Below are 27,161 nucleotides of genomic sequence, written 5' to 3' on the forward strand. Positions count from 1 at the left end.
GACCCCTGACCCCTTGGGCAGTCACTCTTCATGCCAACATTGGTCAGACTCCATTTCAGTCATAGCACCCAGCACCTATAATTACCCACTGATTCACTGTCGACACATTCAACTAGCACCAAAACGTACGGTGGCCGACAAGGGCAAACGCGCCGCAACAGCCAAACGCTGCAGATACCAAGAACAAGAGAGAAACGCTTCATATTCATGGGACAGAAGTGCGCCAGGGCTCTAGTGGGACCCTGAACTGAGGGGTGCTATGAACAAAGTTTGGCTAACTTTTAGAAAGGCGACATAAAAATGTGTTTATTGCTTTTTTAAACATCTGGCCGTCATCTTTTACCGTATTATAAAAGTACAGTATTGTAGGTCAGTCACAAACGGATGTGCCGGCGGAAGTGAAGTCTGTGTAACCACCAGACGACTTGACAGCGAGCAGCGGGCTCATTTCTCGAGAATCACATGTTTTGTGGGTGTGCCGGTGGATATAAGAAACGCCTCCTCCGTCCTCCCATTCACAGAAAGTCGTTGCTGGCGGTCTGTCATCCTTCCTGCTTTGGCATATTGTCTTTATCTGACTGAATTCGTTTGATAAACCGCGACAGCCAATAAGTAAGTTATTCGTCGGCTTGTATTCCTTCGCACTCATGTTTTGTTTCAGTGGCTGACAGTGTGTGTGGTTTATGTTAGTTTAGCTAGAAACTTTAAAGTTTAGTCCCTGTAAAAATAAAAATGGAAAGGTCTCAGAAATTGTCTGCTGTTTTTAGCTGCGTGGTGAGTGTAGTGTTGTTAACGTGCCAGCACCAACTGTGACAAAAGAAAACGAGTGTTGTTTCTTGGGGTAAGTACAGATGGCCCAGTGGCAGGAACTGCTAAGGCTGAACCTACTCCAGGGCCAGCTGAGCCAGCTCTACGAGAAAAAATTCCCCAGACACATCCGCCACTCTCTGTGCTTCTGGATAGAGAGCCAGGACTGGTAAGTAGCTGTTTTTATTCTGCTTAGATGGTATTTACTATATTTACACTATAGGTACAGAATTTAATTATTGTAACTACCATTTAATAATAAGGAAGACAAAAGAGAGGAGTCTCAACAACGACATAAATAAGACTGTATATAAATTGTTTTGTTGCACACTTAGGTAATTGTTAAATAGTGAGTTCAACCTTCTGCATGTCCCCACATTGGCTGATTTTAAATACTGCTAGTTTGAGGAAGTGATGTGGTCGACGTAGGTGGTTTTACTAACATGATTTCTAGGTCAGGGGCAGCATGGTGGCGGAGTGGTTAGCACTGTTGCCTCACAGCACAAGTGGGTTCGCATCCTGGCCTTTCTGTGTGGAGTTTGCATGTTCTCCCTGTGCTTGTGTGGGTTTACTCCGGGTACTCTGGTTTCCTCCCACAGTCCAAAAACATGTGGTGACTCTAGGTAGGAGTGAGTGTGAGTGAGTGTGAGTGTGTGTCTGTCTTTGTGTGTCTATATGTGGCCCTGCGACAGACTGGTGACCTGTCCAGGGTGTACCCCTGCCTTCCACCCGAGAGAGAGCTGGGACAGGCTCCAGCAGATCCCCGTGACCCTGAGCCAGGAAAAGCGGGTATAGAAGATGGATGGATGGATGGATTTCTAGGTCAGTTTTGATTTGGCACATGTAGAAAGTCACAATCACTTAACAAAGGTCATTTTCTTGTTTTTTTGCTGTGTTAGGGATTTGGCAGCTGAGGATGAAAATAAAGCAGCTATGTGTTTTTGTGCACTGCTGGCGTATTTGGAAGAGCAGTGGAACCGTTCTATCCAGGAGAACAATGTTTTCTCTGGGCCAGATTTTCCAGGGATGCAAGACTACTTGGTGGTAAGAAGACATGCTGTTATGTGGACTGAACATTGCGATGGTGCTGCATTTGTTTCATTCTGGGACTATGCTGCATTTGACTGCACTTGCTGTTTGGATGACAGACAGAGCTTTTGTTTGATTGTTTTTTGTTTTTTTTTAAAAAACTAGAAACACTTTAATTATGAGCCACGGAACTTGGCCATAATTCTGTCTGAATGCCTAAGTGAGGAAAAGAGGGTTCTTGCTTCAGCATTAGAAAAACAGGTAAGATCATTTGTAATCTCAGTTGTCACCATGAATGGGGTGTATTGGTTTGAATAAATGCTGAGGAGATGACTGTGTTGTCCTGTATCTTTGTCTTTATCAGGGCAGTGGCAGGCCAGCTGTGGAACAAACATGGGCAGAGATGGACTACAAAATCAATGACCTGAAAAGGCAGATTTTGGTAAACTCACCTGTTCTTTTTGGGGGTGATTACACAGTTGTTGGCTGGTTTGTATTTCACCTGGCTGCATCCTGAGGAAACCATAATTTATTTCTACATTTGTAATCCTTAACTCCAATGCAGGAGGTAAAGAAAAAAGTGAAGTCACTGGAGGTACTAAATGAAAACCTCGACTACATACAGAAGACCTGGCCGAGCAAAGGTATAGTAGGAGACACAAAGAAACAGATGATAGGTTGGATGGGAGCTCATCCTTCATTGTTGTCGTTTTTGTCATTAGCTGTGGAGCACCACATCGGATTGGCCCACTCCCATGCTGCCGCTGAAAAAGAGTATCTTAAACAGGTAAATATTATCAAAACGAGCAAAGCTGGTGCTGTAGATGCAAATGATAAATTATCATTCATTCATTTTAAGCCACAGCAACCTCTGCATTATTGTTAAGACCATTGTTCAAGCAGCTTAAAGAGAACCCCCCCCCCCCCCCTTCCTCTTTACAAAATGTTTGCTGTGTTTATCTGTCTTGCAGATGGTGCTGGAGCATATAGGGAAGATTTTAAAAGAAGCAGAGCAGATTGTGGCAGTTCTCACTGATGTGGAGTTGCCTGAATGGAAGCACAAGCAGCAGATGGCCTGCATTGGAAGTCCAGCTAAAACCTGCCTGAGCCACCTCCAGAAGTGGTGAGAACTCCATGAGTGCCACAGCACAGCTTTTCACAGTTCATGTTGAGGGACATACTTTGATTTAGAGAAAATAATGAGGTACATTGACAAATTCTGCATTGCGTGTGCCCATGCAGGTTCTCAGCTGTAGCAGAACTACTGCTGCATGTCCGCCAACAGCTGCAGAAACTCCAAGACCTGATCAAGAAATACAACAGTGCACAGACCTCCAGCCTCCCTGATATAATTGAGTTCGCAGCGTTCTTGTTCATCAAACTTCTTACAAAGTGAGACATGGCATTGGGACTCTTCTCTACTACATACAGTAACATTATATACACACGGGCTGATATATTTCATACTGCTGACATGTTTTCCTGTGATCTTGCATTGCAGTGCTCTAGTTGTTGAGAAACAGCCTGTCATGCTGAGTTTACCACAGCGACCTCTCATCCTAAAGACTGGGGTGCGGTTCACAGCAACAGTGAGGTCAGACTGCACTTAACCCATCAGATGTTCCTACAGGCTGATTCCAAAAAAACAGCCAACACTTAAATCCATATGACACGTTTGAGAAGTAACCGTCCACTGTGGAGTGACTTCAGGCCACTCACTTTACAAGAAACTTGTCTTTGTTTCATGTATAGTACTTTTAAATGCACTTCATCAGCTTCTTTTACTATCTGTATCTTTATTATGTTCCAAACAATGACTGCTTCACCAGTAAATTGCTAAATACAAGCCTTAGAGCTATAAGGAGCTAATAGTATGACAAGTGTGCAATAAAAAAAAAATGATGGTAGAGTGTGACAGTAATATCATTTTAACTTCTCCTCTCAGGTTTTTAGCAAACCTCCCCGAATTCAAGAACCTGCTCAAAGTCAAACCTGTATTTGACAAGTAAGTCAAAGAAAGATAATGGTCTAAGCCAGTGATATAACACATTATTATTGTTTGCATGTTTGTCTTTTTCATAACCTTTGTCATCCTTTCATGTTCTAAACATAAGGGATGTTGAAGAAGCCAGGACAGTGAATGGGTAAGTTAACTGTAGCTGAAGTGAAAACTGCTGCATTTTTTACATTATAAATTCTTACTCACTCTGCTCTGATGTAGGTTCCGTCACTTTGATTTCAACCGCGATAACAGCAAGGTGCTGGATGTGGACACGCCCAATGGAGGCTTGGTGGCAGAGTTTGGCCACATGGTATGAAACTCAACAACTTGAAGAAGCTCTCAGCCTTTTGAAGCACAGAATCATTGGGTCAAAGAACAAGAGCTTTATGCACATTAGCTATGTGGCACACAATAAAATCTTTAATGTAATATATTGCTTACTTCAATTGAATCAAACGAATACTGTTTATTGTATATAAATCACTGTTCGTGTTTCTTAGAAATATTTACATGTTTTTCAGTCACTTAAGGAAATCAAAGGAAGATCCAAAGGATCGTGTGAGGTAAGAGGAGACATTTTATATATTAGATTACTGCGTGTATTGGGCGCCACCTGCTGGCTGTGAACATTTACTATCACTGAGAGTTTTAATATGTCCCTCTGTGTGAAAGTGGATCCAGTTACCCAGAGGGATGTAGGTCCGACTGTGTGTGCAAGTAAATACCTTTAGGCTTCATCAAACTAACTGAGTGCATGGAGATTTTCAGCACAAGACTTGACTATTCCATGTCAGCTTTTGATAGTATTGGGTTACATTTTCCCCACCACTATTTCTGAGTGCTTGGAAATAAATATTACCTTTCTAAAACCATGTCTCTCCCTGTTCTTCATCAGAGCGTACTAGTGACTGAAGAGCTCCACATCATTAAGTTTGTGACGGTGTTTCAGTATGCTGGACTGGAGTGTAACATTGAGGTGAGTGAACATGACACTGCAAATTACAGAAGTTTTTCAATTTCAGTGTCAGTGTCAAACGTATGATCCTGGTAGAAAAAATGGTGGATGGAGTTCACTGAGCAGTCTTCTCTTGTTTTGATTCAGGTCAGCTCCCTGCCTATGGTTGTCCTCTCCAGTACCAATCAGATCTCCAGTGCCTGGGCCTCTGTCATGTGGTGCAACATGCTGTCCACCAGCGAACCAAGGGTAAAGCCATCACCCCTTTAACACAACAGATAAAGAATATCAGGATTTGTTCGCCTGCATGATAGGGTTTGTTTCCTTGTTGAGCTACCTTTTTTGTTTGCATTGTACACGTAATATTTTAGCTTGTTCTCTTTAATTTTAAGGTAGTTTCTTTCTTCTTATTGCGCTGAGAAAGTTTATTTTTTGCAAAACTTTTATTTAATTTTAAAATCATCATGGTCAAGGTCACATCCCTGTGAAAGAGAGCAGGTTGATGTCATTTATCACTGCATAACAGACGGTTTGTTAAAGATCGGATTTTCTTGCGCAGAACCTGGCGCTGTTTGCAGACCCTCCTCCACTCACCTGGCAGCAGCTGTCACAGGCTCTGAGCTGGCAGTTTCTGTCCGTTGGCCAACGAGAGCTTGATGAAAACCAGCTCTCCATGCTAAAAGACAAAATTGTTGGTGAGTGTTTTGCCACTAATTTAAAAAATAATGAGTGTTACAAGAATTTTTTTTTTTCCTAAAAAAATCAAACACGAGTTAACGTGAGGACTATAAAGGATGCTGACACTATCTGTAACTTTGGCTTTCTTCTCAGATGATCCTGATGGTCTCGTTCACTGGAGTAAGTTCTCTAAGGTGAGTGTTGAGCAAGAATCATTCCATAATGTAGTTTACACAGTGTGTCCACCCTGTGGCACTTTATATGCAGACTTTTTCTTTCCTGTGCACTAGAATGAAAGTAGCTGGATGTGGATTGACGGGATCCTGGATTTGATTAAAAAATACTTGGTGGATCTTTGGCGGGATGGGTAAGACACATCTGAAGCAATGTTTTCAATCATCACTGTGTGTATAATTGTCATCCTCAAACATTTACCGACTGACAATGAGACGGCGATTAACGTGACCACTAAAGCAATGCTGCTGTCTTCTGAGTTATTGTTGGGAATGTGGCTCGTCACTGTGCTTCCTAGTTGACTAACCCCTTGTCGTGTTGTGTGTATGTGGGTTCTCAGGCACATCATGGGGTTTGTAAGCAGGGAGAGGACACGGGTCCTGCTGCAGGAAAAACAGAGTGGGACCTTTCTGCTCCGCTTTAGCGAGAGCAGCAAAGATGGAGCCATCACCTTCAGCTGGGTTGAGCACTCCAACGGTGGTATGTTTCTGTACAGAACGTGTGTTTGGGAAGAATTCAAAACTCATTCACATTAGGGTTTTATTGGCACAGGTTCCCCCACAGGTATCCTTTGATGCTTATAATTTCGTTAGAATGATGTCCATATTATTTTGTTACGAGTTTTAAGTAACACTAGTAGCATTTTTGTACTGTAATAATACAGTTCAACTGGCAGAGAAATCATTATAATATCGAAAAGGCATACTTGTTTAACGGTGTTTGCTGACTTTTCTTTCTGTATATGGCTCACCTGCAGAGACCCATGTGCATGCAGTGGAGCCCTACACCAAGAAGGAGCTGATGGCTTTGTGTCTGCCGGACATTATTTACCTCTACAGCTTGAGAGCCCAGGGCCAAGAGACCAGGAATCCTCTGCTCTATCTCTACCCAAACATCCCCAAAGATACTGCCTTTGGACGCTACTACAACATCCCTGGTACCGTCGCATATTGACTTTTATCAAGAGAATCGCTTTATTTATGAAGCGCAAAAGTAGAGAGGAATTTATTTCAAGCGATTGCTTTTTTTTTTTCTACATAAGGACTGTCGGAATTAAAATTTCTAAATAAATTAAACATCTTGGTATTGCATAATAATGTGCAGCGTTAAAGCTGTACAGTCCTCACTTGTAAATGTTATGAATTTATCATTAATGTTGCCCATGCCAACAATGAGAGATTATTTGGTTTACTGTGTTATTATTATTATTATTATATAACACATGTCCTGTAATCACCTCTGTTCATGCAGCAATGTTGGCACCTAAAAAGGATGTAAGTGGCTACATTAACAGAAGACTTGTGCCTATCTCAATGTAAGTAATAATGTTGGAATAAATGCTTTTCATAACAAATAACTGACAATTCTGTATTGTTCTGTGTGCAGGGGAAAATTGCCTTAATGTATTTTTTCTCTACAGCCATCCTACCCCTCCTTCATCTCCACCTAGGGAGATGAACATGGACATTGACCTAGACACATGTGTGAGTTTGAAATGTACCAACCAATTTCCCTACAGTCCTTTAAAGCTGCATGCACTGATATATTTGGCCACTTGAGGGCAACTGAACAAGTTGCTGACAGATCATAAGCACATAATCACATTGGTTTGATGTTCTGATTTGTCTTGTTTGTATGAGACCTACCTTCTGCAGTCAACTTAAACAAAATCTTTTTGTTTATTTGCAGGTGGAGCCTGATCAACTGATTCAGGATCTCTTCTCTGATCTCCTGACCTTACCTGGGTTCCCTGCCCTCTGGCCATCTTATCCCAACACACAAACGGATCAGGCCATCTTTGATGACCCCAGGAGCTCCTAAAAGCGGGCCAGGACATTGGGTGACAATGAGGAAAAAAATAAGAAAACAAAACAAGGGTATTTACTATAAAAAAAGTAAATGTCAATAATAATAATAATGTATAGTATAATCATAATACTCTGTATTAAAATACCAAAATAGATATTGATGAACAAATGCGCAGGCGGTTTAAGATTAAGATTTTGCTAAATGTATATATTTTACAAAGATACAAGCAGTGTTGGGCAATATTTGCGCTACTTTTCTGACTTCTGGGTAAATTTCACAGTAGCAGAAGAGCCTTTTCCTAAAAAGACAATCATGTACTGTAGATGTTCTTAATTTTGTTTATTAAAATAAACATATTTGAATGCATTCCACTGTCAGAAGAAATAACATCTGGATTATACAATACTGAACCTATGATTATATTTATACAGACAAGGACAAACACATTCAGTCGTCCTGTGTGAAACCCGTGTCCTCAAAACTCCAGCATATCATGAGATCTCTGCTGAATAACACCAAATATATATGTATATATATATATATATATATGTAAACTCAACATATGAACAGGAAAAAAACATTTCTTTAGAAAGTCTACTGAATTACATATCCTTTTGTATTGTAGTCCTTGTCTATATTTTCAGCACTTTCAGTACAGTTACTGGAGTCCCAAGTGAGTTGAACATGAAACTGACTACATACAATATGAAAATTCATTGTAAAAAGTATTTTCTGACAGTTAAAAGATTGATTGAATGAATTTATACATGGAGTTAAACAAGCCTATTTTTCACTTATGATTATTTAAAAAGCACACAAAATGCATATTATATCCATCTAATACACCTTAATATTTATTCCCCCAGTGGATTACATTGTCACAACGCTCTTCTTTTGCCAAAATTAAAATTGAAATGCAAACTGTCAGTCCTCTCCCTTGGGGGCGCTGTAGAGCCATTGTTTTGAGGTCATGTATGAAACCCTTTAAAAAAACAAAATTTTAACACAATTCTGAATTGTGGGCAAATTTTCGTGAGTTTTCAAATATGTTCAGGGGGTCAAATTTAAGTTTAAAGCGCAGAAAAAGTATAATAAGAATATTCCTAACGATTTCCAGGCTCACGTCCACCTGTCAGTCATAATATATACGTTTTCGTAAAGGTCTCGCGCATCCCCACGTCATGGTGGGGTGTGGATCAGTGCCCCATGCTACCTGGGGGGACCCCTGGCAGTTTTTCACTCCTGGCTTCCAATTCCACTGGGATAGGGGCGAAAGTATCAGTATTATACTATTAACATTCTTTGTCAAGTTGAAAAGCACAGGAAAACGCAACTATGCCAACAGAAACAATAAACTCTTTATCCCAAATGCAACAAAGTCCACAATCTTAAGATGAATGTTACACTTTAAAAGGTCCCTCTCTGAAAAAAATAACACTGCTTCTATTTCAAGAGTTACACACACACACACACACACACACACACACACAAAAATACAGAGTACAATCTTTGAACGGCTCCAACTTGCCCATGACCTTGCAGCAGTCAGGAGGACAACCTGAGACTAGATGCAAATGTAAGGAGCTCAAACAGGCACATGGCTGCAGCACAAAGCCTGTGAGCTTTTACACAATTACACAAGCCACACACCATCTCACAAAACTAATAGTCAGAGTATGACCTAAATACAGCCAGGCAGAAAAGAGTATAAAGAGAACTCTACTGTAAATAAGCTAATACACTATCATGTGATAGCACAAATGTGTTTTACAGTACCAACAGATTACATAAGTAATATACTGTAAACAGTGTGTTACAGATATTTAGATACTGTCATTTGTATTAATAAGGTGCTCACTCATGTAAAACACATACCACGTTACAACAGAAGTGAGACGAGACACAGCAACAAAGAAAAGCAAAGAACTAATTCATCATACAATTCAATCTTTAGAGCATAAATGTATGCAAGTGATTTCAGAAAAGCACAAAGGAAAACTGTGGAAACCCAAAGCATCACAGCAGGTCTACAGCAGGCTGTCCAAGCTCTTCTCTGCGCTCTTGTTGTTGTCAGCAGCAGAGGCAGGAGGTGGGCTGTAGTTGTCATGGTAGTGCTGCAGGATGGTGACTACATCGTGATGGCCAAATTGCACCGCTTCATCCATTGGCGTGTTCCCCCATCTGTACAAAGAAAACACTGAATAATGTTTGCATCTTTGCACAAACCTCACTTCTGTTTTCCCAGGTTTAAATTTACTAAAACATCTATTTCTTACAATGTGACCATCAGGTACCAAAACCACAAAGTTTCTTATTTTGAAGTCAAAATGTTATTTACTACTTTACTATTTACCACTTCACATATTTTCTTTTTAGTTTTCAAATTTTCCAAATAAAGAGGGGGGACATAAAGAACGAAAACAAAAATACCAGCTAATATACAAACCGAGGAGCAAATAAAAATACCCATACCTACCCCAGGCCCACAAGATATGTTTCCAGATGTATTACCAAAACTCTTTGGCCAAATTTGAAAAGTCACTATAAACTAGAAAGTGTTTCCTTTGCAATGATACCAAGCTTATCAGTATAACCCTTAAAATGTAAGTACAACAGCTAGTTTAATTTGGGTATGAAAAAGGAGGGTTTCTTTTCAATGAAGAAGGTAGGAACAACCACAGACTCCACACTCACCTGTCTCTGGGTACTGGGTTCACTTTGCAAGCCTCCAACAGGAAGCGGACCACCTCTGTGTGTCCTGAAAGCAGAGCAGATGTTTGTATTGTATCTGCGTATATGCATGTGCACACACACCAACACACACACACACACACACACATCAAACACAAAAATACAGTGCATGTGTAACCATCAACAGGCATTACGTGCATTTCATCACTGAACCTCATTTCAAAACCATGGGCATTAATCTGCTGCTACAGCAGCCTCCAGTCTTCTGGTTTCAGTTTTGTTGGAACCTGGCTGTAGACACTTGCTTCTCTTCAGCCACAACAGCATTAGTGAGGCCCAGCACTGGCTGGTACAGTCAGGCCTGGTTTATAGCTCACCCCAAAGGTTTTGGATGAGGCAATCAATGAAGTTCTTCTATGACAAACTGGAAACAGTATGTGTTTCTGCACTTGGCTCTGTGGGCAAATGTGCATGTTACCTTCAGCTGCTGCCACATGGAGAGCTGTTCTGGAGTCGTAGTCCCTCTGCTCCATGTCCACAGATGACAGTGCAAACCTACAGTGTACACGTACACGTACACACACACACACACACACAATTTTAATCACATTCATCAAATTACAGCTGTCTTATCAGCCAGTATCACAGAATGATGTTGAAACAGGATATTTTTGCATGTATGAAACACTGCATGTTCACCCTTTTTCATAATTGAATATACAAAAAGATAGTCTCCATGTTGTTACTTTGCCATAGCATAACTTCTTTCAGAGGTTGCGTTTTCTGCTACTTGAGGTTACCAATGTGCAAAAACTGTCTCATGTATCTAAGAGGACAAATAATTGTATAGCTCACATGTATTAAAAAGTCAAAGAAGCCTGAACTCAACACTGAGTTAGTAAAAAGGTGTGAGAGTGTGAGCTGTTCACCTCCTCAAGGCAGAGACGTCTCCTGTGTAGGCAGCAAAGAGCAGGTTGATGACAGACTTGACCTGTGGACAGACAGGGACAGAACATTTGCAGAGAACCACATTTTCACTACCATTCCAGCAGTTATAGGAAAAACTACCAAACTCTGGGACTAGGTGGGATAAAACAATTACTTCCCATATAATCAGCATCAGGATCATCCATTTGCATATAAACATCTTAAATTGGACATTACCACCATAATATGACAAAAGCTGATCAAAATGTTTTCTGGGAAGAAAACTAACCTATTAAATTGTGAGAATTCACATCTATCACACACACATCTACACAACTCAACATAACAGGGGTGTAGATTATGAACACAGAGATCCCTGCATCAATCAAGACTTACCATCAAACAGGAATCACTCATGCCCTAGAAGCAAAACCTAAAGAGATGAACTCTCACACTTACACTTCAAATGTCAGTACAAGCTAATATCTTAAAGAATATATGACACTTTCAGCAGTGTAACATGATTAGAGCTAAAGTTAGCCACCGTTTGCATTGTTGATTAATCTTTGCATTATTCTCTTGAATGATCGAGTGAAAACACCAGAGAATAGCGACAAATGTTTCTTATTTCCCAAAACAAGATGGGTTGAAAATCCAAAGCTGTTCAGTTAAATATCATGGAGGAGAAATAAAACCAACAATTATTGGTATTTTCCAAAAGAAATTACTGCATTTTTGCCCAGACGTACAACTCACCACACCTAAAAGAGGAAAAACCAATCCACTGTGTTTTTCTGATGCAAAGTAGTTAAAGCTTGCATGACAGACATGCAGAAGTCAAAAGTGAAAGAGGCCTTAAACCAGAGAGGGCAGGTAAAGACTTCCAGCCTGGTGAAACAGCAAAGAGCAAAGCTCCTCTATGGCATAGCTTCAGGCACATGATACTTAACTGTCCCATTAGCTTCCAAACTGTATTGACACTGATCAATAACACTCACCATTTTTAGCTATACTCAGTGCATTCAGTGAATACTTTGCACAGAGGCTGCTGTGCTGTGCTGCACTGAATGAAGTACATTGTAGGCTACAGTGTATGTATAGTTATATTTCCTCACATGTAGAATCAATGACAAGCCCCACTGAAGGTGTCCAGGTGGCTGGTAGTGACCCAACATTTTACTAAGACACTTCATGTTGGTTTGTCCTTTGTCTCCCATCTGTAAGTGATGTATATGGGCAACACTGAGGTGGGTTTTCACAACAGACTTTCTTTGTCCAAGCTGAGTGAACAGGATTTTTTTGCTATATCAATTCCTCAGCTATAAATCTCATAATGCATTTGATATGTACAGTGGGTACGGAAAGTATTCAGACCCCTTTAAATTTTTCACTCTTTGTGTCATTGCAGCCATTTGCCAAAATCAAAAAAGTTCATTTTATTTCTCATTAATGTACACTCAGCACCCCATCTTGACAGAAAAAAACAGAAATGTAGAAATTTTTGCAAATTTATTAAAAAAGAAAAACTGAAATATCACATGGTCATAAGTATTCAGACCCTTTGCAGTGACATTCATATTTAACTCACATGCTGTCCATTTTTTCTGATCCTCCTTGAGATGGTTCTGCTCCTTCATTGGAGTCCAGCTGTGTTTAATTAAACTGATTGGACTTGATTAGGAAAGGCACACACCTGTCTATATAAGACCTTACAGCTCACAGTGCATGTCAGAGCAAATGAGAATCATGAGGTCGAAGGAACTGCCCAAGGAGCTCAGAGACAGAATTGTGGCAAGGCACAGATCTGACCAAGGTTACAAAAGAATTTCTGCAGCACTCAAGGTTCCTAAGAACACAGTGGCCTCCATAATCCTCAAATGGAAAAAGTTTGGGACGACCAGAACTCTTCCTAGACCTGGCCGTCCAGCCAAACTGAGTGATCGTGGGAGAAGAGCCTTGGTGAGAGAGGTAAAGAAGAACCCAAAGATCACTGTGGCTGAGCTCCAGAGATGCAGTAGGGAGATGGGAGAAAGTTCCACAAAGTCAACTATCACTGCAGCCCTCCACCAGTCAGGGCTTTATGGCAGAGTGGCCCGACGGAAGCCTCTCCTCAGTGCAAGACACATGAAAGCCTGCATAGAGTTTGCCAAAAAACACATGAAGGACTCCCAGACTATGAGAAATAAGATTCTCTGGTCTGATGAGACCAAGATTCAACTTTTTGGCGTTAATTCTAAGCGGTATGTGTGGAGAAAACCAGGCACTGCTCATCACCTGCCCAATACAATCCCTACAGTGAAACATGGTGGTGGGAGCATCATGTTGTGGGGGTGTTTTTCAGCTGCAGGGACAGGACGACTGGTTGCAATTGAAGGAAAGATGAATGTGGCCAAGTACAGAGATATCCTGGAAGAAAACCTCTTCCAGAGTGCTCAGGACCTCAGACTGGGCCGAAGGTTCACCTTTCAACAGGACAATGACCCTAAGCACACAGCTAAAATAACAAAGGAGTGGCTTCGGAACAACTCTGTGACCGTTCTTGACTGGCCCAGCCAGAGCCCTGACCTAAACCCAATTGAGCATCTCTGGAGAGACCTGAAAATGGCTGTCCACCAACGTTCACCATCCAACCTGACAGAACTGGAGAGGATCTGCAAGGAAGAATGGCAGAGGATCCCCAAATCCAGGTGTGAAAAACTTGTTGCATCATTCCCAAGAAGACTCATGGCTGTACTAGCTCAAAAGGGTGCTTCTACTCAATACTGAGCACAGGGTCTGAATACTTATGACCATGTGATATTTCAGTTTTTATTTTTTAATAAATTTGCAAAAATTTCTACATTTGTTTTTTTCTGTCAAGATGGGGTGCTGAGTGTACATTAATGAGAAATAAAATGAACTTTTTTGATTTTGGCAAATGGCTGCAACGACACAAAGAGTGAAAAATTTAAAGGGGTCTGAATACTTTCCGTACCCACTGTATATGTCAGTATAATCAAAGAATATATTTTTAGACTCCACGTAGCCTAAATCGGAGTCCACAGATGCTGAAAAAGCACATTTTAAATAGACTTGGCAGCAAAAACTAGGACAACAGGATGTTGTAAAATTGGAATTCAGCACCAATAGCAACACCGTGTTACATAATATGGCACGACATATCACAGTAGCACATTTGTCACATGTCATGGTCACAGCTTTCCTTTAGGTGGTATCAGCAGCCTTACACATCCTACTGATTTCTACCTTTCACTATGAGTTAAAGAAAAATATCTATTTCTGCTAATGTCAAATTAATCCAGTACTACAACCATTTGTACCCTCAATTAGGTTCTGGGATTAAGTGAGTTTGTGAGCTTCAGAGAATACTTTGACTTATCTCTTTCATTTTCTGGCCAACAGACAACAGATCAATACCACTCTCATTCTCTGTATGTAAAATATGAACCTACCGATAGCTGCCAGTTTGCTTGGCAAAACACACAAACCAACAAAAAAAATGTGGAAACACTTTTGAAGCCACACCAAACTCTTACTTTTAAAAATGGAATAAAAAAATGAACAAGATGTATTTGTACATTAGACTATGTTCTTTATTGTCACTTTTTTTTTTTTTACCCTTCATTGCTGGTTACTTAAGCAATTTTTTATGTTGTAAAAAATAATTACGATGTGAAGCCAAGTTTTCAGCAACCTTAAATATGCAGAACAATCCTTGCTAAATGCTAAACTACTGGAGCAAGGGAGTGGTGGGACAAAGGTGTTAAAGAGTGCAAACATTTCTAAACAAGGAAAAATTGGTTGTTAAAGAACAGTTGTGGGCACAGAGCAAGAGATGTTAGACAAAAGTACTTTATTGGATTTTATACAAAGGACACGAAGGCAACAGAAATCTTGACACCACTTTAATGGTCATGACTGCAAGTCCATCACATCCAAAGAAAAAATGGAAGGATTTGCTCTGTATTGTGATGGAACACAGGTTCTTAGTGTTGTCTTCACCTCCAAGCAGACAGGACTGCTCATGAGTTTATGGAGACTTTACAGAGAATTACAAGCATGTCGATCAAGAAAAGAACTCAAAATCTAAAAAGATTTGACAGCTGTGAGCTTGGAACTGCATGGTTTTATACACTGTAGGCTTGAAGAATTGTTTTATGGGATATTTAGCTTTCAATCCAACACCGTTCCCAACTTTTGAATGTGGATTTTAATAAATCCAAAAACATTTATCTGACAAATCTTTGGCAAAAAACTCATTATGAGTATCAAATACCTGACCAACACGTCAGAGAAACCTTACAATTCCAAGGTCACAAAATTGTAATGGTAGTGATCATTTTTAAATGTACACACAATGTCCATGTGACAAGGGTCACATTTATATCTGAGACATGTATCAACATAAAAAAAGACATGTAAAAGGAAAACAATTATATGACATATGATATATATGATCAAAAGCCATGTATCAAATCATCCAAAAATATGCATGCAAGAGGAAGAACAGAATTTCAGAGGAGAAAACAATGGGAAATATTGAATACATGAATTGAGACCATCCCATGAAGATTTCCATGAGAATACTCATAACCGAATTCAGAAGCCCTTCTGTCATGAGTTTGTTTGTACAGACTAACAATCGCAGCTTGAGGAGAGAGGGAATGGTAACAAGTAATGCAGCTCATGTAGGACATGACATGACATGACATGTAGACATGTAGGACCTATATTTGAGATTTTGTGTCAATGGAAAATGACCTTGTAGCAGCTAAGAAGTCGATTTAAAGTAGCCACAAAAGTGGCCTTATTGCATACTATAAAAACATTGCTGGAGGAGTGAGGAAATAGGTTTTATACAAAGCAACGTATCAATGAGCATTACTAATGAGTCCTTTGAATACTTACACACAGTAATGAGACTGACATGAGTCCATGACTTTAGAAAAAAAAAAAAAAAAAAAAAAGTCTTCTCATAACACGACAATACTAAAAGACAATACTGTGCTGTTACTGCTCCTGCAGCCTTTAACAGCCTTGGAGCTCAAGTCAAAGCCACTATGAAACACCACATACCACCTTCAGCATTAACAGATTAACAGACACAGGCAGCCTCCTGTGTCACATAGAGCAATATCTAAGGCATCTGCTGACATGACATTCCTGTGCAAGTATTTCTAGGTCCTGGAGGAGATGAAATAAATTTAGATTCTTTGGAACGTCTGAAATGTGTATTCAACACTGCTGTAAAGGATCATTGTTTGTGCACAGACACACACCTGTTGTTAAGCACAGAGCATATGTCAATTAATTATTAATATGCAAGGAGTTTTAAATGATATCAAACCTTATTAGAAGGGCAACGCTTTGAGAACTTTACAAACAGTACAGAAAACATGTTCTGCATGTTTGCATACTCACACGCAACAGGTCAATGTTTCTGGATCAGTGGACCTAATGCACTGAACAACAGCAGATACTTTATACTGTAGTTCCAAGAATTTTTTTCCTTTGCTACAGCTGGATACTGTTTGTTTGATACCATTTCTGTGCTTTCACAAACCCTTACTCTGACATACATATTAAAATGGACTTTTTTTCTATAGAAGCCAAAGTTGTTGAATGTAACTATTTATAAAAACAGGGATACATTTGATGAAAACCTCCTGGAAACCTACAATCTCATTCAGCTTTTTACTCAGTCCTTTTCCTATATTAACAGTTTTCTGCCAAGGTTAGAACAGTTAATCCCTTAGGGTGTGCTCTTCAATTGGACCAGGTGCACATTTCAATGTATCGTGCCTGAGCACAAAAGTCAAATAAAATGGACTTCAGGGGTCTAATGTGCCCAGGCATGCTTGCCTCCCAAACTTTAACTATTTACTGAGTCAGGGATATTTCATCTTATATAGAAAATAAGAAAATGAAACATTTTCAGGGGCACTAAGAAGAAAAAGGGAGAATATTCCCAGAATGATTGCCCCAAAAACATTACTGAGTTGGGTCCTGCTGGGTCCAAATTCGGTAAAATCCAGTGTAACAAATTCCATCTTTTCTTCACTGATGTACACACAACTGATTTTCTGCTAAATGTTACAGCGTGATACAGACACATTTCAGGCAACAGCACAAAAGTATCAAGCTTTGATACTCAGCCGTATTTCCTGCAAATCTACTACAGCAAGTATTAGTTTTACTTCTGAATCTTTACGCCAACAACGCTCAGTTTCTGTAGAAATCAGCGTAATGTCTAGACTAAGGCATCCTGAGTCAACACCAGCATATTTTGGTGCACTGTGTAAACACACCATGTTTTGGAACGGAACCCATACAAACACAGCAGATAAATCCTGCAGTCAATTTAGTTTTGACGCTACAGGTGGCATTAAGGCTACTGGGACACACACATGCTATGAGGGGGACTGGAACCATGAGCAGACACCACACCTCCCCTCAGCTAATGTCACACTGAACATGCTCACAGACAAACACGGCCCAACTATCTAAACGAGCAATTTGCCATACAATGCCCATACAATCTCAAAAGCAGACTGGGGCAGTCACTGGCAGGGATCTACAACAGCCTGGTGTTTTAGCCTGCTCTCTCCTGCATGAATACTGACTTAAAGGCAAGCCCTGTTTCACTGTTCTTTCTATTGTCAATATGCCACCTCTGTCTAAGTTGGCACAATAGTTGTGTATCTCAGCCTTGACTGTGAGTTCAGGTCCCACTTTTCTCACAAGCACAGAACCACAAACAGTGGATTTTGTATTCCATTATTAAAGATGTATTGGGAGGCACACATGTCATTCAGTGTCTACTATTAAACATAGTTTCAGCATGTACCAAGTTGCAGTATTAGTCCTTAAAAATCTTCTGCAACTCAATTTTGTGTGTGGTTTCTCACGTAAAATGATAGTTTAGTCTATCTTAGACATTGGTGTGCAGCACTGACACTGATACTCTCCACGTGCAAATATGCTCACACGTTTAAAGTTGAATTTCCAAATCAACCCTCAGCTTCTATTTAAAAGTAAGTTCAAACTTAAAATCCAAAACAAAATAAAATTACAAGGGGGGTGAAATGAAACAAGAGCACAACCTGTACACTGTACATTAGATCCTACACACGCTAAGGCAAACGAGCAGGTAGAAGCTGAGAGTTCTTCTGGGATTCTGAGCAAAATAAGTAATTTATCCCATTTTCCCCATCACAAATAAAAACAAGCTTCCCAGTCCATCCTCACATTAACTGCTTCACAATCAATAAATAATTCTCTACATAATTTTTATATAAATATTTCTGGGTGAGGAAAGGTGATGTTTCGAGAGGTGGAGAAAGAGCTCAGGTGAGGTGGGGGTGTGGGGGACAGGTCTCGATTTTTAAGTTTCACTTGGCGACATTGTCCATCCTATAGACTACAGTGGTGGAGCTGTCCTGGTGCGACTCAGTGGGAGACACCTTTTTCCAAAGAGGGGCTTTCAGAGCTAGCTCTTGTTGTAGGCTCTCGTAATCCATGGGTCCAAAAGAGTGTTGCTGTTTTAATCAACATGAATAGCAAATTAGTGTCACTCCTTCTGTGGCCCTGTATGTGCAGCGTGTATGTGATGTATGGTCTGAACATGTCACAGCTTTTGAAAAATCAGAGGCAAAATCCATTGAGTCACAGAGACACCAGGCCTTGGGAGAAAAGGCTTTAAAGATTCCTCTGAGACACCTTAAAGGTTTACTAGGCTTTACTTCAAAAGTATTTGGGACCGCTTTAATTAACATGGTGTGATGATTGCTATGAGCCTATGCATTCTTGTGTTCATGTGATTTCTTTTCAGATCAACATAGGCCTACCTGTATTTGTGTCACTTTTGTGAAGGTTTGCTGATGCGCCAAAGTGCAACATAGTGTGAGGTATAAATTGACTTTTTATTCTAATAAATTTACATGTTAAATAAAAAACATGAAGCATATCCACCCACTTTTAAAAGGGAGCCAAATGGGAAAAATGCTCTGTATATCCTTCCACAAATCTTCACAAAAATACATCCAAGCAAGAAAAATGGGAGAAAGATCGTCTGGCTTTGCTCTTCGTCTTAAATTACGTGTGTGTGTGCGTGTGTGTTTTGCTTCAGGTGTACTGTACACTACATAGATACATGCTCAGCAAACGGCTGGAAATCAGTGGGTGCAGAATACTAACAGGGAACTGGTTACCTTATCTAATGAGAAAACTGGCTGGAGTGGTGTGCCCTTACCCGCTGGTCCCCTCCTTCCCTGCGGGGGTCATGCTTCTTGGCAAAGTGCCTCAGGTTGTCGTAGTTGTGAAAATTAAAAAGCTCCACAAGGTCCTGGAATCAGAAGAGTGAATAAGTTTCTTAGGGAAAAAAGTTATTCTGTCACTTTTGTGACTGCTGCACTGTGTTAGTGGCAGTGGTAGCTGAGACCTGTACCTGGGCCAGGTCTCCAGGTTATCAATCAGCTACCACTTACTAAAACAGGTTTGGTCACTATTTCAGCCAAGTCACCCCAAGGACACATTTGCACAATTTCCACTTGTAAACAACCTTTTTTCCACATTTCTTTGAGTTTGTGGTTTTTGTACAAAGAAGATACTTTCTTCAAGCTACATCAATTTAAACTATCAAAATACAGAAAGCAGGACTGAAAAATCTGAAGTTACTCATGTCCTCTAAAGAAAATGTACTTGCATAAGTACTGTAGACTACTGCATGCTTAATGTCAGCCCTGGCAAACCATTCTCCTGCTACTGGCAACTGTATTATTTCCTGTCCTGCTTGACATTGTCTGTGCAGCATGTAACAATGTGCTCTTCTGTTTCCAGATGTCATATACCGTGCAGAACTGTATTCCTCTGACTGAGTTTCCCAGCTTGTCTAGTGGAGGCGACCAGCACATAATACCCATCACATTGGGTACAACCAGCAGGATCCCCCCTGCTACCCCAGACTTGGCTGGCAGACCAACCTATAACAGGGAAAACAGACATAAGTTACATAAAGGAAGATCAGCCATGTGTGTCTGCAGTATCAGAATGGCAAGAACACATTGTTAACAATGGAAAAGCAAAGAGCAGAGCTTCAATAACTTTACCAGGTGACAAACCTTTTAGATTTTTTAACACTGGTCATAGTTACAGACTTTTCAGACTTCGGTGAGCCACAACATTATGTTGGTTATTTCTGAGCAGGGATATATGGCCTGAACTAAGATCACTCCAGCTACACGCAACTTGCTGAGGAAAGAACATGTTTTTACTTACATGGAATGCAAACTGTCCTGAGAAATCATACATGCCGCAGGAGTGCATCAGACTCAAGGTGTTCCTCACTGCCTCGGGGCTCAGCACACGCTCCCCCGTGATTGGGCAGATACCGCCGTTAGCCAGGGTGGCCGCCATAACACTGGCGCTCTCACAGGTCACCTCAATGGAACACAGCTGGGGGGTGCACACAAAGGACAACCTGTATCATTTCTCCCAGTTTCCAGCGGAGAATATTTTGTGTCACAGCATGGTGAGTTATGGTGGCAGGAGAACAGGAGAGCAGAAACGACAAAGTCAAGTGCGACAGAATGAAGTTGAGAATGAAAACTGAGGCTTCCACACAAAGTGAAGTGATTGGTTTTTATACAGTGATACAGACAAGGAAGTAAACAGTAAAAAGAGCAGAAGAAAACTGACAGAAAGAAAGGGAAAAATGTGATAGAAAGAGCAACAAGAAAGCATGAAAACGGATAACAGAACTACATTTAAATAAATGACAAATCAAAAAATCCAAATCAATAACTAACAAATGAAAATCACCACTACACTCACTTGAAAGTAGAAGTCCAGTACAGATGTCATGTCTGTTCCCTCTGGGAAACACTGCAGCAAACAAAGGTTACAACATGTAAAGCACAGAGAAAAACATTTAATAACTACAGTAAATTCCCATGTTGCATTTCTACATAAGGAAAAGAGGAAGAACAAAAAATGTGCTGTAGTAAAGATAAGTAGGTCTATTAAAAGTTTATTAGAATCCAGCTTATTTCAGGGCAAATATAAATTAAAGCAGAATTATAATTAACTAATTCTAACCTACTCAATTATATTACAGTAAATATTTGTAATTTATGTGGTGAATAAAATGACAGTTTGAGCCTCTGGAAATAACTTACTGGCTCCTACAAACCCCCCCAAAAGTTAAACAGCAATAAATAGATTTTAAGCATAAAGCCTTAAAATGCCATTACATTTTAAATTAAAATAACAATTACACATAATCCACACCTCAGAGAGAATTCATTTAGAGAATATGTACATCTTATGAATTATTTTCTCAGCTTTGTTGTGTTTAGCTAAACCCAGCACTTGAAATAGAAATAGACCGTATCCAAGCTCAGACCTTTTTCTCTTTCAGATAATAGCCGATGGCAAAGTTCCTGTCTCCTGACTCACGTTCTGACTGGAATCTGCCAAACAAAAAGCAGGACACTCCCATTACACAGAGCAAGAAAATATTTGCACTGTTAGTGTATATTAATGTGTGTGTGTTTGCACTCCACCCCTCACGTGTATGGTACAAGCCTTAGCTCTGATGCTATGGGATGAAAATACCTGGCCTTTTTCCAGGAACACTGGCAGCATGAGGTGTTATAAATCAAGCATGTGGATGTGACCTTCACAACACAAATGCCAATTCCAATCCTCATCCTTAATAAGCTCTATAAACAATTTGCTTTATTTTGGTTAGAGTGAGAAAGTTTAATACTAACCTGACAAAGGTCAGTCAGTGAAGGCACTGACTGTTTTAGTATCACCATACTACGCTCATCATTCCAGTACCCAATGTCTAACTGGCTCCTATTCTAGCTGAACAGAAACATTTTCAATTAGCGAGCTGAATGTCCAGAGCATTCAAACTTCGCTGATAGTCTTCTTTTTAATCCACTAATGTCACAGACATAATTTACCTCCTGTATGTACAATCACGATGAAAATGGTTTTTAAAGCATGGCTGGAAAACTATTTGAAATACGTGATTAAATAGCTTAAGGTGAAATAAAAACAAAATTTTCTAAAATATCAAAAACAGTAAACATGTTGAAGCTGCTCTGTGGTGGAGAATGCATAGCTGGATTAGCCTCAACCATGACAAACCACAGGCAAAGTGGGTTTACTAGCTGCGTTTCTTTATTTTATTAGTGCATCTAGCATTTGGCTTTGATGCTGCACAAGTCACAGGCTGAGTGTTTCTATTTTGCTCTTAAAGCAGCACTGAGCCGCACTGGTTTTAAAGCACATTAATGAAGAGCTGATTAAAAACACGTGCTGTGACCTGACGGTGGTTTGGGCCTTTAGTGATGCGGACTGATGATGGAGACTTACGTAGCATTGCTAAACCCCACGTACTCATTTCCTGCCATCGTCTTCAGAAAGTTCATGACCTAGAGAAAAAGCAGTGGGCGGGTTAAGAATGGCAAAATGACAGTAGGTCATCGGATGAGCTTCAACTCTATGAATAGCTGGTGACCTGTCCGGTGTTAAATGTATTACATACTAAGTGAATATTCTCTAGTATGCAATATATTTGTTATTAGTTATCTTAGCATGCCATTTTTGGAATTATCCTAGAATCAACATCTTTTCAGTGTCAACATTTGGGACTGGGACACAGGTGTTAAAAAGTGCTCAAAAGAAAAACATCTTAATGGGTCACATTTATCACCATTATTTTTACTATTTCTCACTCATCTATTTACTAAGAAAAAGTCTATTCTGAGTATATTTGACCCAGGTTGGATGTCTAATACTTACATAGTCAAATCTCTCTGCGTTGCTTGCACCTTGCTAAGAAGAGAACAAAAGAATGTGCAGTTAGCAATTTTAATTCACACCAAGAGATGTTGCAGTGGACATGCACAGCATCATAAAGGTAATACTGAACTGACAATACTACTGCTGGCTAGTTAAAACTACAAAGTTAGCAGAAGTGAATAGTTTTTATTACAAATAAAAATCACGTGCTTTGCCGAGAATTATCTACGTACAAAATATTAAGATGTGTTCCAAATAGGTTATAAAGAAGGAAGTCTTTTGGCGTTAAAGGGAGATTTAGTGGTAGACATGTGCATTGCCAGTTTAGCCAGAAAAACATGTCTCGTCATGTGTCTGAAGTGTAAAAATTTAAGAACAGTATGTGTTACAGCTCTGACTGTGTGTACAGTATGTTTCTACATAAAGTGTGATGGGATAGAGGTATGTGTGTATATGTGTGTGTGTAGGCCAGTTTGTATTACAAATTAGCTTAATGCAAGTATGTGAGCGCGTGTTATAGGATGAGTGTCTAGTATAGATCAACACGTGCCATCTGTTCAAAAAGCCTGTCAGCCAAAACAGTGGGGAGGGAGCAGAAAAGGGAGGGACATTCTTCCTCTGTCAATAAAATTCACTGTTTAAAGCTCAGTGTACATTTATCAAATCACAAGCTAGCTGATGATCCCTGTTCCCACAATGAAAACACAGCAAAAGAAAAATGGACACACATGCACATTTAAAGTGCTATAGCATTTGTTGTAAGTTTAAAATACAAAAATATTTATGTTTAGGATGGTTTTTAACTTTACATGAAAAATAGTGTGACTGACTTTCAGGTTCTACACTTAACTGCGTAGAAGAAAAGGTAAGTGACGCTGATGGAGGTGTTAAAGATTGACTAAAATGGGGTTTCTACTGAGTAAAGGAGAAAGAGAGAAGAGGGGGGAGGATAAGGGGGTTGGGAAAGAGTGAGGAGATAGATATGGAAAAGGAAGAAAAAATTACCAACGTCATTTGACCTGCAGCAGCAGTCATTATTTCCCACAGTTCCTAAGTCTGGAAAATATGCAACAACATACAAAAACAGCAACAACATGTAGCCTTGAAGTACCATGTAACAACAGTTTGGGGCATACAGGCAGGGCTACCACCCAATAGTTTTTCCACCAAAGTCACGGCTAACTGGTCAACCCGAACAATGGCTTGGCATTTGTGCTTCAGTTCAGAAAAACAAAACAACATATTGAGACACTGATGACAGTGGTGAGTGGTTGTGCACATTTGAATGATTTCCGGGTGTGATTTACACAGCATGATAGGCACTTTTGCAGGTTTGCTGTGATGAAAGTACCATATAGCTCTGCACTTTAAACAATATGAAAGTTGTTGGGCAACTTGTTAAACATGATTACTGCAACCACAGGAATGGAGCTATTGAAAATGTAAGAAGACTCTGGACTATATAGTGTTTACGAGTGTAGAACAAGGATGTTTCATATACAGTAACAGGTGATGTGTCATTACAGTGTGTTTTGTCTTAGCCCAGCATAGATCTGCTCACACCACTGCCAGCAATGTTTAAGGAAGAGTCCATCATTTCATTTGAAAAGACTTACATGCTTCCTATGTTAGAGTTGGATAAGATCAATATCAATGTCTAGTGTACATACAGATTTGGAGTCCAGACATGTTTAGCTTATCATAAGGATTGCTACCAATTTGACATGTAGAAGTACACTAAAGACTACTCAACTGGACACCATGGACTTAACATGTGATTGAAGTCAAGGACTTGAGTAATAACAGAAACAGAAAGTCTCAATGGCCACACTTGTTTTGTCTTGTACACTATGCTGAAAGAAAAAAATAAAATCACAGGGAGTGACAGTGACAACTGGCATCACTGGTTAGGTAGCATATCAAAACAGTTCCAACTCAAGCCAGATCTTTGTGCACATAGAAATATTTTTAAATACGGGCAAAAGTTTAAAATCAATGTCCAGTGCTTCTGCAAGCTCACTGAGGTTTAAGGTTATTACAGAGTAACAATTCCTCTAAGTGTCCTAAAAACTTAAGTAGACAACTGTTTGGGTGTCTGAATGCTTGCATAGATGTTAATGGCTTTTGTCATAGATAACTTCTTCCTGTTATGCACCTAAATGCAATGTAGTACTTTGCCATACAATTCATGCCACTGTGATTTGTTTTAACTTACTATTGTACTGTGCAAAAGTTTTAGGCAGCAAAAATACACAGGGGATGCTATTAACATAAATTACATAAATAGTTTTTCAACAATCATTTAAGTTTATACAAAGTGCATTAAAGAAAACCAAATTTAATCTAATTATTACTCTAATCATTTGCAGGGATCAGACCATTTGCTGCAGGACTAGTGGACTCCTGAAAATAGTTCTTCATGAACTCTAGTGGGTTCATTATGATGGTGTAGTGTGATAAGAATCTAACATCTAAAGTGTCTAAAACTTCTGCACAATACTGTGTATCAAATGTACCGATGTAATGAAAATGTCACATAAGCTTGTGCACTGCAGTAATCATAACACCAAAGTGAAGGCTTATTGATTTGCTGGCATGGCATCACAACAGCACACTCTAATTGTGCAAGGCAACAATTTGCAAATCAGTCCCAAAATGTCTGACTGATTTCCCTGTCAACAGAAATGACCTGGCAGGGTTCTGATATTGCACATGAAGTACAGGTGTAAAAAATAATTTGAAAAAAGAAACAGGTTTTTAACTACATATGGATGCTGCAAACACACAGATCCTGGGACCCATACTCTGCTGTCTACTCCCTTTAAGTACAAGAGATCCAACATCAAAAATCATCATCACCCAGTCTGCATGCTTTAGCATGCTTCTTTATACATTCATGGCGTTTAGAGAGTGGTTTTGGTACCATTTAAATAAATATTTTCCCTCTCAGGTCAAATTAAAACTAATAATCCCACCACACCTCTAACAGCACATTGTCTCTTTCAACATCAGGAAGAATGCATCAAGGATGATGCATCTGATTAGTCATGCAATGCAATTCAGTTTAAAGTCTACAAGCTTGAGCCATAACTGGGCATAACAAACCCCACCTCTAGAAAAACATGTAGTCAAATACCATTCCTAGAATTCTGTAGCAGAGAACAGAGCTGGCACATACTTGAGGTGTTCAGAGACAGCTCGTATGTGAGCCTGTGAATCGAGGACCTGGTAGACTGACAATTAAAAACATAGCGGTAAACCACACTCCTGCATTGGATGACACGTTTGTTTTATTATTTTGTTTTTGAAATAAGGTGCACACCACATGTTTTCCAAAAAACAAAACAGGTCACCCAGTGCAGTCATGTGGCTGAGGATTCATAAACATTACAGTGAGCACACCAAATTCATTGTTGCTCTGTGTGAGATTTGTGGTAAATAGACTAAAAATAGAGAACTGCCAAATCTCATCCTTTGAGCTTAAAAATTCAGCACTGCCAACGTGAAATTTGATTTGATGGATGACAGGTGATTCATTTTTGTGGGATTGGGACAGGCTCTATATGACTTCCTGTCTCCATCCGCAACATGCTGTTGTCTGTGTGCACCTGCATTTGATTAGCTCTCTGTCCATGTTATTTTCAGTGGGGACAACAACAGGGAGTGGGTCGGGGTGTCTAAGTGCCCTTCAGGGAGGTTTAGTACAAATCACTACAATAAGACACATGGCGGTGGACTAAGGTAGTGACCTAAAAATTCTTCAAGCTGAGTCAACAGTCATAAATATCTGGACACACTTGGAGGTCCATAGTCTACTCAGTCAGTAGCAACACTACAAAATAATAACTACAAAAGATTCTGACAACGTTCAGGCAGGATGTTAAGTCTGAAAAACCCTGTACTAGTTTTCTACATTGGCTTTCATTGTGTACAAACAAACCACGATAGTGTGGCCACTGTAAAACAACCAATTCTTATCTGCTGCAAATATTTATCTTAACTGTCATTTTACCTACTAGATAAAGCAGCTCAATGATACCCACCAGACAAGGAATGTTGTACCCGCGCTTTCAGTGGAAATGAAACGGACTGGACATTAAACACACACACAGGGGGAAAAGAGGATTACTGCTTTTACCTTTATCAGGGAGGTACAAACAATAGCGCCAGCATTCACCATGGGATTGTGGGGCTTATCTGCAAAACAACAGGAGC

At 39.8% G+C, this 27,161-nt stretch overlaps 2 protein-coding genes across 5 annotated transcripts in view; one reads left to right on the forward strand and one right to left on the reverse strand.

Moving 5' to 3' along the window:
* The first annotated feature begins 462 nt into the window (after nucleotides 1-462).
* On the forward strand, nucleotides 463-7,880 carry LOC113123611 (signal transducer and activator of transcription 1-alpha/beta-like). Of its 2 annotated transcripts, none has more exons than XM_026295804.1 (24): nucleotides 463-612; nucleotides 852-976; nucleotides 1,707-1,851; nucleotides 2,002-2,097; nucleotides 2,201-2,278; nucleotides 2,402-2,480; nucleotides 2,559-2,623; nucleotides 2,808-2,959; nucleotides 3,079-3,228; nucleotides 3,338-3,430; nucleotides 3,782-3,841; nucleotides 3,951-3,980; nucleotides 4,058-4,148; nucleotides 4,360-4,401; nucleotides 4,734-4,814; nucleotides 4,941-5,042; nucleotides 5,353-5,488; nucleotides 5,625-5,665; nucleotides 5,762-5,838; nucleotides 6,046-6,185; nucleotides 6,463-6,642; nucleotides 6,957-7,020; nucleotides 7,126-7,189; nucleotides 7,395-7,880. In XM_026295804.1, the coding sequence occupies exons 2-24, from the start codon at nucleotides 852-854 to the stop codon at nucleotides 7,524-7,526; spliced, it is 2,223 nt and encodes a 740-aa protein (XP_026151589.1). In that variant the 5' UTR covers nucleotides 463-612; the 3' UTR covers nucleotides 7,527-7,880. The 2 variants fall into 2 exon arrangements, with proteins under 2 accessions (XP_026151589.1, XP_026151590.1); XM_026295805.1 differs by having other exon boundaries at nucleotides 512-612; nucleotides 847-976.
* A 533-nt stretch (nucleotides 7,881-8,413) lies between these two features.
* glsb (glutaminase b) overlaps nucleotides 8,414-27,161 on the reverse strand; it is a 31,988-nt gene continuing 13,240 nt past the window's right edge. The window contains exons 7-18 of one of the 3 annotated variants that reach the window (XM_026295806.2): nucleotides 27,085-27,143; nucleotides 22,947-22,979; nucleotides 22,518-22,576; nucleotides 21,535-21,601; nucleotides 20,964-21,014; nucleotides 20,409-20,585; nucleotides 19,982-20,113; nucleotides 19,384-19,476; nucleotides 11,135-11,196; nucleotides 10,684-10,760; nucleotides 10,209-10,272; nucleotides 8,414-9,695 (exon numbers count right to left, since the gene is read on the reverse strand). In XM_026295806.2, coding sequence (XP_026151591.1) covers nucleotides 9,542-9,695; nucleotides 10,209-10,272; nucleotides 10,684-10,760; nucleotides 11,135-11,196; nucleotides 19,384-19,476; nucleotides 19,982-20,113; nucleotides 20,409-20,585; nucleotides 20,964-21,014; nucleotides 21,535-21,601; nucleotides 22,518-22,576; nucleotides 22,947-22,979; nucleotides 27,085-27,143 — 1,028 coding nt within the window. In that variant the 3' untranslated portion in view covers nucleotides 8,414-9,541. Of the gene's footprint in view, nucleotides 9,696-10,208; nucleotides 10,273-10,683; nucleotides 10,761-11,134; nucleotides 11,197-14,966; nucleotides 18,671-19,383; nucleotides 19,477-19,981; nucleotides 20,114-20,408; nucleotides 20,586-20,963; nucleotides 21,015-21,534; nucleotides 21,602-22,517; nucleotides 22,577-22,946; nucleotides 22,980-23,951; nucleotides 27,043-27,084; nucleotides 27,144-27,161 lie in introns of those variants that run through there. The other 2 variants (XM_026295808.1, XM_026295807.2) reach the window with 2 other exon arrangements.

This window comes from Mastacembelus armatus, chromosome 21 (genome assembly GCF_900324485.2).
Source record: "Mastacembelus armatus chromosome 21, fMasArm1.2, whole genome shotgun sequence".
Lineage (NCBI taxonomy): Eukaryota > Metazoa > Chordata > Actinopteri > Synbranchiformes > Mastacembelidae > Mastacembelus > Mastacembelus armatus.

Bases quoted from the DNA above. Each gene is read 5' to 3' on its own strand.
- LOC113123611 (XM_026295804.1), top strand. From the start codon at position 852: ATGGCCCAGTGGCAGGAACTGCTAAGGCTGAACCTACTCCAGGGCCAG. The intron at 4,402-4,733 runs GTAAGAGGAGAC...GTTCTTCATCAG, and splicing joins GATCCAAAGGATCGTGTGAG to AGCGTACTAGTGACTGAAGA. The intron at 6,186-6,462 runs GTATGTTTCTGT...GCTCACCTGCAG, and splicing joins GGTTGAGCACTCCAACGGTG to AGACCCATGTGCATGCAGTG.